Below are 14,578 nucleotides of genomic sequence, written 5' to 3'. Positions count from 1 at the left end.
AGACCAGGGGAAGGTCAGGACTAAGGACAGCAGTCATGGATGGCAATGGCCTTCCAGAAGAAGGCAGTAAACTGAGTGCAGAGAGTGCTGAGCATCTCGCTCTGTTCTTTGAAGACCCGTTGCTGCTCTGCATAGTCCCAGCATCAGTCCCCAGCACTTCCCCTCATACACATCGCTGCCATTCATCCTGAGTATGTGCTACAAGGCGCATGAGAAGCCACTAACTTTAAACTTCAGAGTCCCTGAGTGGTGCAAACAATTAATATGCCCGGCTGCTAACCAAAAGGTGGGAGGTTCAAGTGCACCCAGATGTCTGATGATCCCATACTTCTACCAAAATTAACCATTGAAAACTCTATGGAGTACAGTTTTCATCTGATACACATGGTGTAGCCAGGAGTTGGGGTCAACTCAGTGGTGACTGGTTTGAAATCTGAGTCATGCAAATCGTTAGTGAACATAGGTGCTAACTTGAAGGTTGGAGGTTCAAGTCCGCCTAGTTGTTAAGTGCTGTTGAGTCATTTTTGACTCATAGCGACCCAGTATAGGGTTTCCAAGGAGCGGCTGGTGGGTTTGAACCACCAACCTTGTAGTTAGTAGTCCAGTGCTTATCCTACAGTGCCATACCAGGAGCTTTGACAACTACTTCTGAAAACTCAGCCATTGAAAACCCTCCGGAGTACAGCTCTATGCTAGCATGGGATTGTTGTGAGTCAGGGTCAATACAGTGGCCGCTGACGGTCATGGTGGTGGTAGTTCTATGGGACATAAAAGCAGAACCCTCTTTCAATAGGTTAAGCTTTGACCAAAAGGTCAGCAGTTCAAACTCAGCAACTGTTCAGCAGTAGAAACTTGAGGTGGCCTGCTCCCATAAAGACCCACAGCCTTGGAAACCTTGAGGAGCAGTTCTCCTCTGTCCTGCAGAATTGCTATGAGCCAGAATGGAGTCAGTGGTACTTGGGTCTCTTTCAAGTGCTTTGAGCTGTTCTTAGAGTCCCTTCTCCCTGGGCCAACATCTCTCCTCACTTAAGTTCCAGTCTCACGAGTGCTTATATGTGGACACAGATGCATGCACACCAAGTTCCTCCGTCCCCACCCCCAAGCACTCTCTGTTCTCTAAGACCTTGATTCTGGGGTAAGCAAAGAGGAACTAGCAATGTTATTGCTCTTTGGTATGCTTTTATCTGCAATTCTGAATTCAAAGTCCAATTTAAACTTTAGGGGTTATTCTTTCAAAGTCTACGTGGTATGAGAGTTCATCAGCAGATTATGCAGGGCAAAGGGACTGCAAACATACAGAGTCAAACTTGGTGATTATATAACTCCCCAGCATCACGCAAGGCCTCCAAACTTTCTGAAACCATGTGTACCTGAATGGTTTGGGACCAGGGAGTATTGTTTATCGTTTTGATTGGCAGGCAATTCATCTTTAATAATTACAGTGGAGAAAAATCCAATAAAGCCCCTGCCCTCAAATCTAAGCAGACCTGACACTTAAAATCCACTGAGAAGTCCCTCATTTACCAAATAGTTATTGCAGGACCGGACACTGCATGTTTCAGGCACTGTGCTGAGTGCTGAGGTTAGAAAACCAAGTCAGAAGTGATTCCTGCCCTTAAGGGACTGTTCAGTGGACAATGACAAACTCACAACCAGGCATTATCAGTGTGACGTGCTCTGGTGCCAGATACTTGCTCAGCCCCAAGGACACAGCAGCCACATGATCTCGTTTGGGGGGCTACTGAAGGGCGTTGGTGAAAACATTCTGGCTTCTACTTCAAGAAATGCTTTCTTTTCACAGTGATGTCAGTAGCTGATAGCCCACCACTTCAATGCTCCATATAGTACAGTGAATGACTTCATATGGTCCTTCTAGCTATAGCCTTTGTAACGCCCATCAAAGGATAGGGTGGGATTATGCAAACCAGGTGTTATGGCCTCCTAAGAGGGTTGCATAGCTTGCTAATTATGTAAATAAAGGTTCATGACACCCTGGTGGGGTGGGACCATGCAAATAAGGTGTATGGAGTCTTCACAAGGTGATTGGTCAGTTTTATCATCTGCTAGGATTAAAGAGAACCACAGAGAGAAAGGGGAAGAAGCTCTAGAGTGGAAGACAAGAAGTGGTGGCCAAGGAGTAGTAAGGACAAGGGCCTGGTATGAGAAGGCCACAGTGGGGTTTGCTGAGTCACTTGCCTAAGAAGGTCCCCAGCAAAGGCCCATTGTCAGCAAGGCCCCAACAGGGCCTGGGGACAGAGGGTGAGAAGAAGTGGTCCTGAATATTTCCAAGTGTAGCCCAAGTTTTGCCCTACTACTTCCCTAATAAACCACTGTGAGCACAGCTTGGTGAGTTCTTCGAGATGCTGTAGTGAATTCTGAGAGCCTGAGAAGAGAGGGAGAGTACTGAGCTGGGAGGAAGTAGATGATGTTAGAGATGGTGGTGTGGTACTGAAGTTTAGAAAAGTTGGACACTTGGGACACCTTTAACCATTGTCTCATCAGAATCAGCTTTGCGCTGATCTTATTACAAGAATATTCATTTAGTTATAGCCCCTTTCCTGGTAGCACAGTGGGTTATGCATTGGGCTGCTAACGTCAAGATTAGCTGTTTGAGTCCACCAGATGCTCTGAAGAAGAAACATGAAGTTTCTGCTCCTGTTAAGGTTTACAGAGTCTCTATGAGTTGATGGTACACAACCAACCAATCAACCAGCCAACCAACCAACTTAGCCCCTTTGATATGACAGCAGCTGGTTGTTATGAACTAAAGAAACAACATAAACAAGTTGATTGCCCTCCGGATAACATACGGGACACTCTACTGGTCAGCAAGGAATCCTAGTGTGGCACTGTGGGTTAATGCACTGGACTGCGTAGTTGGTTTGAACCGCAAAGTTGGTGGTTCCAGCTCACCAGCAGCTCCTTGGAAACCCTATACAGGGTCACTATGGGTCGGAACCGATTTGACGGCAGTTAACAACAAACAACAACTGGGTTGCAAAGCTCTCTTCTTTGCTTCTCTGTAGCACGTTGCAGCCACATTTACCAACGTCCTTGTTTTCTGCTCCCTTCTAACCTAGTTAGCAGTTGGCACATGGGTCTCTGCTATGAGACTGTGGATTGCTAGTGGGCAGGGCTTCAGCTTGGGGATCACTTTATTCCAGGGCTGGACTCATTATTTCACAGACAGCAGACCCTCAGTCACACTCCCCATTCTGTGTGACTTCACCTCTCCCTTTGTTCTAGGCCCATATCTAGTGAGTTCTGAATCTGGACCATTCCACCGCTGTCCTTCAGACCCAGCAGCCAGTGTCCTGCGCCAGGACCTCAGGGCACCAGCCTCAGTTAGGTTCAGCTTCTCGCCCCCTAGCTCTCCCTTCGGATTCACTTACATCAGCAACTCACCTCTGCAGCCTTGGCCAACAGCTTCCCATAGTCTAGAATGAAATTCAAACCCCACACCCTCACCTTCAGAACTCCCTGGGAATGCCGTCCCCTGCCCCCAGCCCACTTGTCTAAGCTCATTCCTCCTCTCTGACCCTTCTCTTTGACCCACTCCCTCTGCCCTTTACCCTACTGCTAATCAGGATCACTTGCCCCTTTTCTAAACATGCTCTAGACTTTCTATGCTTGGTTCAGACTGGACTTTATGCTAAGTCCAGGTCCTGTGGTCCTGTTCCTTCTCCCAGGTACCAAAGTTGGCAATTGGTTCTGCATTTACTATCCTTTATGATCAATGTTGGAGTCCTGATGTGGCGCTGTGGGTTAATGCGCCTGACTGCAAAGTCATTTGAACTGCAAGGTCGGCGGTTCAAGCTCACCAGCTGCTCCTCAGAAACCTGATACAGGGTCGCTATGGGTTGGAATTGACTCGGTGGCACTTCACAACAGCAACAAATGATGAATGTTGGAAAGTTCATTAGTTAATCATTTTCCTCTTGGAACTAAATGACTTCTACTGCTGTTGCCTCACATGTTATCAAAGCAAAGAAGAGAGCATCAAAGGGAATGATGAGAAAGCAGAAAACGCAAACCAGCAACCATCAGCCATCTTGTCAGACTCCAAGAAGGGCCCAAAGGAAATGCATGGTCAAAATAAATCCATTTCAGAGGAACCAATTACTGATTCCATTTTGAGTCACAACACTATAAATACGACAACAGATTTTAGTATACTAGACCAGAGTTTTTCCAAGGGTAGTAAAGGGAATTCTGGGAGGTCCACAGACTTGAAGGATGAGGGGAATTTTGCCGAGCTGAAACTACTTCCCTAATGACGATGTCTTTTGCCTTTTAAACTCTCATACTCTCAGGAACATACAGTAGAGTTTTCTGGAGACTGTATGAACCAAGCAAGCAAATCTATCTTGGAAGAAGAGCAGCCAGAATGCTTCTTACAAGCAAGGAAGGTGAGACTTCATCTCATGTACTTTGTACATGTGATCAGGAGGGACCAGTCCCTGGAGAAGGGCATCATGCTTGGTAAAGTAGAGACATGGTCAGCGAAAAAGAAGAAGACTCTTGGTGAGGAGGATTGAGACAGTGGCTACAACAATGGGGTCAAACATAAAAACAATGGTAAGGATACCTCAGAAGCGGGCAGCGTTTGGTTCTGTTGTACATAGGGGTCACTATGTGTCAGATGGACTGTCTGGTACCCACCACAGCAACATACTAGACAGAGCAATAGGTTGTATGCAGCAGCAGGTAGAAGAATCCTTCAGACAGAAGCTCTCTTCTATACACCAGAATCAACTCAACAACAGTGAGTTCATTTGGCTTGGAAAGAGAGTTGTCAAAAAACGCATATAACCATATCACTCTTTTCACTAATTTTGGTGGTGGGGGGGGGTGTTTGAAAAATAAATTGATATCTTTCACAAAATATAGTTTATGTTAGCATGTTCATTGTTCTGAGATTGATTCGTGTTGCTTTGTTTCGTTTTGTTTCATTCTCAGTTTTTACACCTAATTCACTACGTGTTGAGAGGAAGAACTCACATAAGCTAAGGCAGGGTCTGAGACCCCAAAGAACTGCTTCTCTAGAGAAATGATCTGTCTTTTTCTCAAGCACTGGGTCAGAGGAAAGTCATTTCCATCACTTCCCTCTGCCCCCATGCCACTGGGGAAAGTCTGACATTAATACTTGTTGCTGTTAAGGCGTTAAATGCCATCAAATTAGTTCCAACTCACAGTGACCATGTATAGGATTTCCAGGAGTCCTGGTGTGGCGCTGTAGGTTAATGCGCTGGACTACAAGGTCGGTTTGAACCACAAGGTCGGCGGTTCAATCTTACCAGGCACCACTCAGAAACCCTATACCGTGTTGCTATTAGTCGGAACCAACTGGATGGCACTTAACAATAACAATAACTAAAGGGTTTTTAAGGAGTAGCTGGTGGATTTGAACTGCAAATGTTGTGGTTTGCAGTCCAGTGCTGATGCTACAGTGCCACACCAGTAAAACAAGGAGCCTGGGTGGAACTGTAGGATAGGCACTGGACAGCTAACCTCAAAGGTAGCAGTTCAAACCCACCCACCAGCTACTCCATGGCGAAAGATGAGGCTTTCTGCTCCCATAAAGATTTACAGCTTCGAAAGTATTATGAAGCAAGGTTGCTATGATTGGAACTGACTTGAACGCAGTGGGTCTCAGAAACACATTTTCCAGAGTCAAGGTGCACTGTTGTTGCTATGTGTTGTCCAGCCAGTTCCAACCTCTCCCAGCACTTACCCATTATATCAACACACGGCTCCTTCAAGGCTCACTAACCAAAAAATCAATTGCTGTCTAGTCAAATCTGACGCGTAAGCACCCTGTAGGGTGGGGTGAGCCTGTAATCTACAGCTCCCATAGAATTTCCAAGGCTGTGAACTTTGCAGAAGCAGACTGCCACATCTTTCCCTCACAGAGCAGCTGGTGGATTAGAACCACTGATCCTTCTGTTAGCAGCTGAGCCACCAGAGCTCCTTCAAGACCCACTAACTCCTCTTTGTGGTACTGTATATGGAACGACGGATTGCACTAGGCAAATCTGCTGCACAAGACCTCTTTCAAGTGTTTAAGCCCAAAGATATTGGTTTGAGGATAAAGGTGTGCCTGATCCAAGCCATGGTATTTTCAATAAGCTTAAATAAGTTATATGCATGCAAAAGTTGGTCAGTGAATTAGGAAGATTGTAGAAGAATTGATGCATTTGAGCTTTGGTGTTGGAAGAGAATATTAAAAGTACCATGGATTGCCAGAGGAACGAGCAAATCTGTGTTGGAAGAAGTACAACCAGAGTGCTTCTTAGAAGCCAGGATGGCCAGACTTTGTCTCTCATACTTTGGACGTATTATCAGAGGAACCAGTTCCTGGAGAAGGACATCATGTTTGGTAAAGTGGAGGACCGCAGAAAAAGAAGAAGGCCCCTAGGGAGATGGACTGGCACAGTGGCAGCATCAATGGCTCAGGTGTAGCAAAGATTGTGCGGTTGGCGCAGGTCCGGGCAGTGTTTTGGTCTGTTGTACACAGGGTCACTATGAGTCGGTACCGAATCCGTGGCATCTCACAACAACAATCAACATACGGCCATCAATTCCAGCTCATAGCGGCCTTACAGGGCCGACCTGAACTACTACACGGTACTTAACAACAACAGTTCTTTACAGGAGCAGAAAACCTCATTCCTCCCTCTGCTGTCCAGTGCTTATCCTATAGGTCACCAGGGCTGTATTTAAGCACCAGCAAAAAAAGAGAAAGACCCTCAACAAGATGAACTGACGCCGAAGGTTCAACCATAGCAAGGACTGTGAAGACGGCCTAGGGCTGAACAGTGTTTCGTGCTATTGTACATGTTGTTGTTAAGTGCCATCGAGTCAGTTCCCACCCACAGCCACCCTGTATAGGGTTTCTAATGAGGGGCTGGTGAGCTTGAACAGCTGACCTGGCAGTTGAGCGCATTAACCCACAGGCCAGTGTTGCTAAAAGTGGGAAACCAACAATTTGAAGGCCACGGTTGGGAAGGGATGTGGGTGGGGTCGGGTAAGTAGGCGGAGCCATATGGGTGGGCGGGGCTAGTTGAGTGGGCGGGATCTCCGCGTGCCTCCTAGGCTACGTAGTGCACTGCGTTCTGGGCTGTGAATCGCCCTCAGCCAATGAGACGCTGCCTGCGTCACAAGGGGCGTCGCAGGGTCAGGACGGCCTAGCGACCGTGGGCACTCGGTGGGAGCCGTGGGGCTTACCTGGCGCGCCGGTCGCCCTGCCCCTGGCCCCAGGCCCGCAGGTGCCGGGAGGGAACCCGACGTCCAGCATGGTGGACTACTACGAGGTGCTGGGCGTGCCCCGCCAGGCCTCGGCCGAGGCCATCAAGAAGGCGTACCGGAAGCTGGCGCTCAAGTGGCACCCCGACAAGAACCCCGAGAACAAGGAGGACGCGGAGAGGAGGTTCAAGCAAGTGGCCGAGGCCTACGAGGTGCTGTCGGACGCCAAGAAGCGGGACGTCTACGACAGATACGGCACCGCCCGAGTGGATGGTTGCGGTGGCGGGCCCTTCGAGGACCCCTTCGACTACATCTTCACCTTCCGAGACCCCGCCGAGGTCTTCAGGGAGTTTTTCGGTGGCAGGGACCCGTTTTCGTTTGACTTCTTCGGAGACCCACTTGAGAACCTTTTCGGGGGTCGGAGAAGCTCCCTGGGAAGCCGAAGCCGAGGGTCCGCTTCCCTTTTCTCCGCCTTCAGTGAATTCCCAACTTTTGGGGGTGGCTTTTCTTCTTTTGATACAGGACTGAATTCCTTGGGGTCCATGGGAGGTGGGGGCCTCTCCTCCTTCTCCATGTCCTGTGGTAGCGGCGGGACCAGCACCTTCAAATCCGTGTCCACTTCCACTGAGATACTGAATGGCAAGAAGGTCACCACCAAGAGAATCGTGGAGAATGGCCAAGAAAGGATAGAAGTGGAAGAAGACGGACAGTTAAAGTCCCTGATAATAAATGGCAAGGAGCAGTTACTGCACATTGACGCCCAATAATGGCCATCCATCTTTGACGTCAAGCAATCACAGGACTTTTTTGTTTTGAAAACGGGCCATGAACTCTACTATGAGAACAACTGTACTCAAGAATTTATAAACAGTTCATGCCGACGCCTGGCTGTCTTTATTGTTGGGACCACACGGATAGGACCTCTGTCTGTCTTTAAACCTGTTGTCAATATCTGTATGCAATGTGCGGTTTATTCAACTTAACCCCAAGGACAGATGGTGATTATTTGGAGGGGGGGGAGGGGGGCACCAGGATAAAGCTTTCACTACAGCAGTCTGTTGGTCCTTGGTAAATTTTATTTGAAGTGTGAGTCAGTTAGATGGGAAGTTAACATTATCAAGATGAATCGCATTCAGTATTTTACTATTAAGTAGTGATAAAGGTGTCTATGAGCTCTGGTAGCGCAGTGGTTACGAATCGGGCTGCAAACCACAAGGCCAACAGTTCGAAACTACCAGCGGTTCCGCTGGAGAAAGATGAGGCTTTCTGCTCCCGTGAAGATTTACAGCCTCGGAAACCCTGTGCAGGGTCGCTATGATTCGGAACCGACTCCATGGCACACAACAACAACAACATTAGTATTCAGACCCCTTATTGTTGTTGTTGTTAGGTGCCACCGAGTCGGTACTGACTCATAGTGACCCTGTGCGTAACAAAACACTGCCTGGTCCTGGGCCAACCTCACAATTGTTGCCATGCTTGAGCCCATTGATGCTGCCACTTGGCCAATCCATTTCACTGGGGGTCTTCCTCTTTTTCTCTGACTCTCCACCTTGCCAAACATGAAATCCTTCTCCAGTGACTGGTCCCTCCTGACACCTTATCACTACTAAATAACTAAACTAACTGAAAACTTGGCGGTTCAGACCCACTTGGTGATACCATGAAAGAAAAGTTTGTCAATTCTGTAAGGTGGTGGTGGTGGTTCAACACCGCTGAGTCGGTTCCAACTCATAGTGACTCTGTATAGGGTTTTCTAGAAGTGGCTGGTGAATGTGAACCAACGACCTTAGGGTTCAGTGCATTACCCCACAGCGCCACCCCAGGACTCCTCTGACAAACCTCTGTGTAGTTCTGATACACGTGGGGTTACCCTTAGAAGTGATTGAGTAGCAATGGGTTAGTTTCATGTAAGCTATGAATATGTTAATGACAATAAATGAAGGATGGCTATTAGTCGCATGTCCATGCTGGTGACAGTTGACAACTGTTTTAAGTGTTGTATTGTTAGGTGCTGTTGAGGCAATTCCAACTCATAGCGACCCCCGTGAGCAGCAGAATGAACCAGCCCAGATGTGCACCATCCTCAGTCATTGCCACCTTTGAGCCCTTTGTTGCAGCCACTGTGTCAAGCCAGCTCAGCAACCACCTTCATCCATCCGCCCTTTAGAACTTCTGTTTGGCTCTAGCCATCATTGCTTCCTTTCACTTTCGCCCCACTACATTTAGGAGTCCTGGAGTGGCACTGTGGGTTAATGTGCAGGACTACAAGATCAGTTTGAACCATAAGGTCAAATTCACCAGCTGCTCCTCAGAAACCCTATACACCGACTCGACGGTGCTTAACAACCACAACAACAACACTACATTTAAGAGCAGACTTCAGAGATTCTGACATCCTTTTTGGTCTTCCTGCTTTTTAGCGACTTTGTGTTTTCTTCATGTATGATGTTCTTGATGCCGTTCCATAATTCCTCTGGTCTTCAGTCATTAGCATTTAATTATCAAACCTATTCTTAAGATGGTCTCTAAGTTCAGGTGTTCTATTCTCAAGTTCATACTTTGACTCATGGACTTGTTTTAATTTTCTTCAGCTTCAACCTGAACTTTCATATGAACAAGTCATGGTCTGTTCCGTGAACAGTTGGCTCCTGGCTTTCTCCTGACTGATGTGGAGCTTCTTCATTGGCTCTTTCAACAGCAGTTGTTGATTTGATTCCTGTGTACTCCATCTTGTGATTGCACCATGTTTTTTGTTGTTGTTGAAAAAAGTATTTGCAACAAATTGGTGATTTGTCTTGCAAAATTCTATCATGTGATCTCCAGCGTCATTTCTATCTCCAAGATCATATTTTCCAACACTGTAGGATAAGCACTCGACCACAAAGTCAGTTTGAACCACCAGGTTGTCAGTTCAAATTCACCAGCCACTCTTTAGAAACCCTATACAGGGTTTCTATGCATCAGAACCAACAAGACAGCACTTAACAACAACAAATCCTTTGTTTCCAACTTTTGCATTCTAATCATCAGTAAATCTCAATGCATCTTAAATGCATATTTGACCAATTTGAGACTGCAAAAGTTGGAGGAAATCTTCAGTTTCTTCATGTTTGGCTTTGGTGGTTGATGGGTAAATTTGAAATAATGGTCATACTAACTTGTTTTCCTTGTAGATGTATGGATATTAGCCTATCACTAACAGCATTGTACTTCAGGAAAGATCTTGAAATGTTCTTTTGGATGATGAATGTGATGCCATTCCCTTTCAGTTTGTCCTTCCGGCATAGTAAACCATGTGACAATCACTTTCAGCAACCTGAAATGCATCCTACAACATTCTGCTGCTATTCATGTTTCCTGTGGCTAATCCCAGAAGTTGACTGCCTCTTCCTTCTTCCTAGTCTGTTCTAGTCTGGAAGGTCCACTGAAACCTGTCCACCATGGGAGATCCTGTTGGTATTTGAAATTCCAGTGGCATAGCTCCCAGCTTCACAGTAACATGCACGCCACCACAGTACAACAAACTGACAGACAACTTGAGTAACTGATGTTAAGCTTAGCCTTTAGATCAAGGACAAGAGGAAAGGAAGCAAACATCTAAAAGTCTTGTTGTGGTTGTTAAGTGATACCAGGTTGGTGCCAACTCATAGCTGTTGCAGACCATGTAAGACTGGTCAGAGGTTCCAGGCCCTATAGGCCCGAGTGTAACAGATCTAGCCACTTGGCAGTCAATGGCAAATTGTTTTTCATCTTAATATTCAGTTACATGTATTAATTTAATACATGGAGTCCTTGATAATCCACAGATAAATGTGATATTTTCCTAAAGCCGAGACTAAAAATTGCAAGATCAAGCCTTTCTCCAAAGGATTAACTAAAAACATCTTAGCTATTTCACAGTTCTTTGTTCTATAGACAAAAAAGCCATCCTCCCTGAATCTCTCCCAAGTGTTAGCTATTCAGCCAAGTTCCTGAAAACCTGGCTCTAGGAAGCCGAAACAGCGGGACTCCGCCCAAGCTTTTGTCCTGACCTCTCACCTTCCCCCACCTGAGCTCAGGGCCTATAGATATGTTAATTGGGCCTGAGAATCCAAGTTGCTGGCCTGGGATTCGAACCAGCGAAGTACTATGTAAAGTTACCTGAATGTCTGGAAAATTACTGATGTTAGCTGTACCTTGCCTAAGTCCCTCCCAGCTTGGTGTGAAGCTCCTCCCCTAAATAAAACAGAGGCCCGGGCCTCCCCAGGTGTGCATTATGGGTTGGAAGGCATGCAGTAAAAATTGCAGTGCATTACAGGTTGGAGGGCATGCAGTAAAGATTGCAGGGCAGTGAGTTGCTGTTGCCTGCAGAGGCCACAATGCCTGTAGCCCCAAGTCTGTCCACCAGTGATGCATCCACCCTGGTTTCTGGGTGCCTCCTTGTCCCCCTCTTTCTGTCTGTCTGTGTATATCTTTACCGCCACCAGGTATCTCCTCCTCATGAACCGAACCCCTATGTCGAGGCAAGTCCCCGACACATAGTGACCCTGTACAGTTTCTAAGAAGCAGCTGGTGGGTTTGAACTGCCGACCTTGTGGTTCAAAGTCCAGAGCTGATCCTACAGCAACACACCAGGACTCCATAAAAGCCTTAGACATTGCTTTTTCATATTTGGAGAAAATTTACATAAATCAAATCTAAAGGTAAACAGAAGAAGTAACAAAATCTCAAATGTACTGGAACAAAAATGAAAACAATATGCCTACTGTGTCTAACACACAGTGACAATTTCTGTGTAAATGATCTTTTATGCACCAAGAAAGTTGGCCCCAACATGTCTAAAGGAAGAACGAAAACACATGCAGAAATTGTCATCATTGGAGTTGGAGAGAAAAGTCCACAAATACAAGTCTATAAGAGATTTGAGTTCTGGTGTGGCACTGTGGGTTAATGCGCTGGCCTGCAAAGTTGGTTTGATCCACAAGGTCAGTGGTTCGAGCTCACCAGCCGCTCCTCAGAAACCCTATACAAGGTCTCTATGGGTCAGAATCAACTGGATGGCACTTACCAACAAGATAAGATAATCTAGACAAGAATACAAAAGTTAACTTGACTCACATGAATGACTGAGACTGGATCCTGGATCTTGGAGAATAAACCATTGAGCTAGCTGGTCTCCAGGGGACACACATTGTCTTTCTTGTAGTAATAATAATAACCAATACTTACTGAGTGCTCAATATGGCAGCATCAAAGCAAAATAGTGGGGTTGTTGTTGTTGTTGTTGTCAGGTGCCATTGAGTCAGAGCCGACTCATAGCGACCCCATGCACAGCAGAATGAAACAATGTCCGATCCTGGGTCAACCTCACTACCGCTGCCACACTTGAGTCCATCAATGATGCCACCTGGCCAATCCATCTCGTTAGGGGTCTTCCTCTTTTTCTCTGACCCTCCACCTTACCCAGCATGACATCCTTCTCCAGTGACTGTTTCCTCCGGACAATATGTCCAAAGTAGGAGAGACGAAGCTTAGCCATCCTGGCCTCCAAGGAGCACTCTGGCTGCACTTCTTCCAAAACAGATCTATTGGTTCTTTTGGCAGTCCATGGCACTTTCAGTATTCTCCTCCAACACCACAACTCAAAGGCATCAATTCTTCTACGATCCTCCTTATTCACTGTCCAGCTTTCACATCCATATGAGGCTATTGAAAACACCATGGCCTAGGTCAGGCGCACCTTAGTCCTCAAGCTGACATCTCTGCTCTTCATAAAATAGTGGGGTACCATCCTCAATGTTTGCTCCCTAGGGTTCCAGAGGCTATAAATCTTAACAGAAGCAGACTGTCTCGTCTTTCTCCTCCAAAGCAACTGGTGAGTTTTGAACCACTCACCTTATGCTCGTAGCCCAGTGCTTAACCCACTGTGCCACCAGGACTCCTCTATTCGCACAGAAAAACCAAAATAGCAACACATTTGAAATGCCTTTCTACTTTTCAGTTTGGGGGTGAAACCTGTGAGAGCCGGAATTTAACATGACAGCTTGGTTTCCCAGGTCTCGAAAGTGTTCCACCTTTGACCAAGCGCAGCCTTAACCCTTCCTTTCTCTCTATAAGAAAATACCTGTGTTTTCCTTCTCGAGCAGGTTTCTGCCTTACACAAGTTCTGGCTCCAACCGGTTTTACTCTTTAGAATGACTTCCTTTGAATGTAGCCTAATGGGGGAAATGAAGTTTACAGTCCTCCATGATAAATACACATATTGTTTAAAATGTCCACCAATGACACCTCTCTCTCAAAGAACTCAAAGGTCATGGCTTACATAAGGAGCAAAAGAAAAATAGCAAATGTACTTCAGAGCCAGAGGGTAGAGCATGTTCTTGACCCTTTGCAGAAATGTCATGTGGTCTGAATACTTAATGTTAGTAACCTAGGAATGCATGAAGGCGGGTTTGTCAAAATCCAATTCACATGGGACGGAACACAAAAATTACCCAGCAGGATCTGACAGGTACTCAGCCAACACTGTCCCACAGGGGTTAACAGCATCCCTTAAAATCACATTAAAGTTCAATAGTGAGTAATTGTTACAACTAATTGCGATTGTCACAACTGTAAAGGTAGAAGTTTTGTAACTAAAATGGGTGAGTAGTTAATCTCACAGTCCAGGAACAGAAGACCCTATGACCATCAAGGGAGAAGAGCATGAGCAGAATGTGGGACCCTAACCAGAGAAAAGCAGAGACACCAGAGATGGAGGCAGATATGAGGACATGGAGAAAGAGAGTAACTGAGGACTCTGGACTCATGCAAAGAGGAAGACTGTGTGCTGGCGGGCTAGGAGGCAGGCTTGCAGAATGTGCCCTTTGGTTGTTTAAATTATTATATATTACTGAGTGTTTTTGTGTACATTCCCCCACCCCCTGCCAAAAAAAAAAAAACAAAACCGGAAGGAATGGAAGCAAACACTGTTGAAAGATGATGCACAGAGGAGATTGTAATCATTGCAATGAAAGGATGAGTGTAAAAACCGATGTTCTTCCATGTTAACTATCACTGAATTCACAGTAAAAACTTTAAAACACACAAACACATCAAAGGAACTCTCATTCAGATTCCTGATTGGGTTCTTGTTATGCAAAAGGTCTGCACAAGACTTTTGATAGGTCATAAACACATTTTGCAAATTGCCACTCTTTTTTGTAAATGACATCAGAAAATGTCCAGGTTCAAAAATCGGATGACTGATATAGCATGATGCCTTCAAATTGGCCCTGGGTGTATGGAAAGCTATAGGTTTTCAGGGCTCAGAAGCCTTCTTTGATGTCAGGTCCACCTCAGGTGCAGCCCA

At 46.1% G+C, this 14,578-nt stretch overlaps 1 protein-coding gene across 1 annotated transcript; it reads left to right on the top strand.

Moving 5' to 3' along the window:
- The first annotated feature begins 7,295 nt into the window (after nucleotides 1–7,295).
- Nucleotides 7,296–8,012, top strand: LOC102812797 (dnaJ homolog subfamily B member 3-like). Its single transcript, XM_006866767.1, has one exon. The coding sequence runs from the start codon at nucleotides 7,296–7,298 to the stop codon at nucleotides 8,010–8,012; it is 717 nt and encodes a 238-aa protein (XP_006866829.1).
- Nucleotides 8,013–14,578: the final 6,566 nt, after the last annotated feature.

The sequence above is a fragment of the Chrysochloris asiatica genome, unplaced genomic scaffold (genome assembly GCF_000296735.1).
Source record: "Chrysochloris asiatica unplaced genomic scaffold, ChrAsi1.0 scaffold00096, whole genome shotgun sequence".
NCBI lineage: Eukaryota > Metazoa > Chordata > Mammalia > Afrosoricida > Chrysochloridae > Chrysochloris > Chrysochloris asiatica.
Note: the sequence above shows the minus strand (reverse complement) of the source record. Positions and strands in the feature narration are given on the sequence as shown.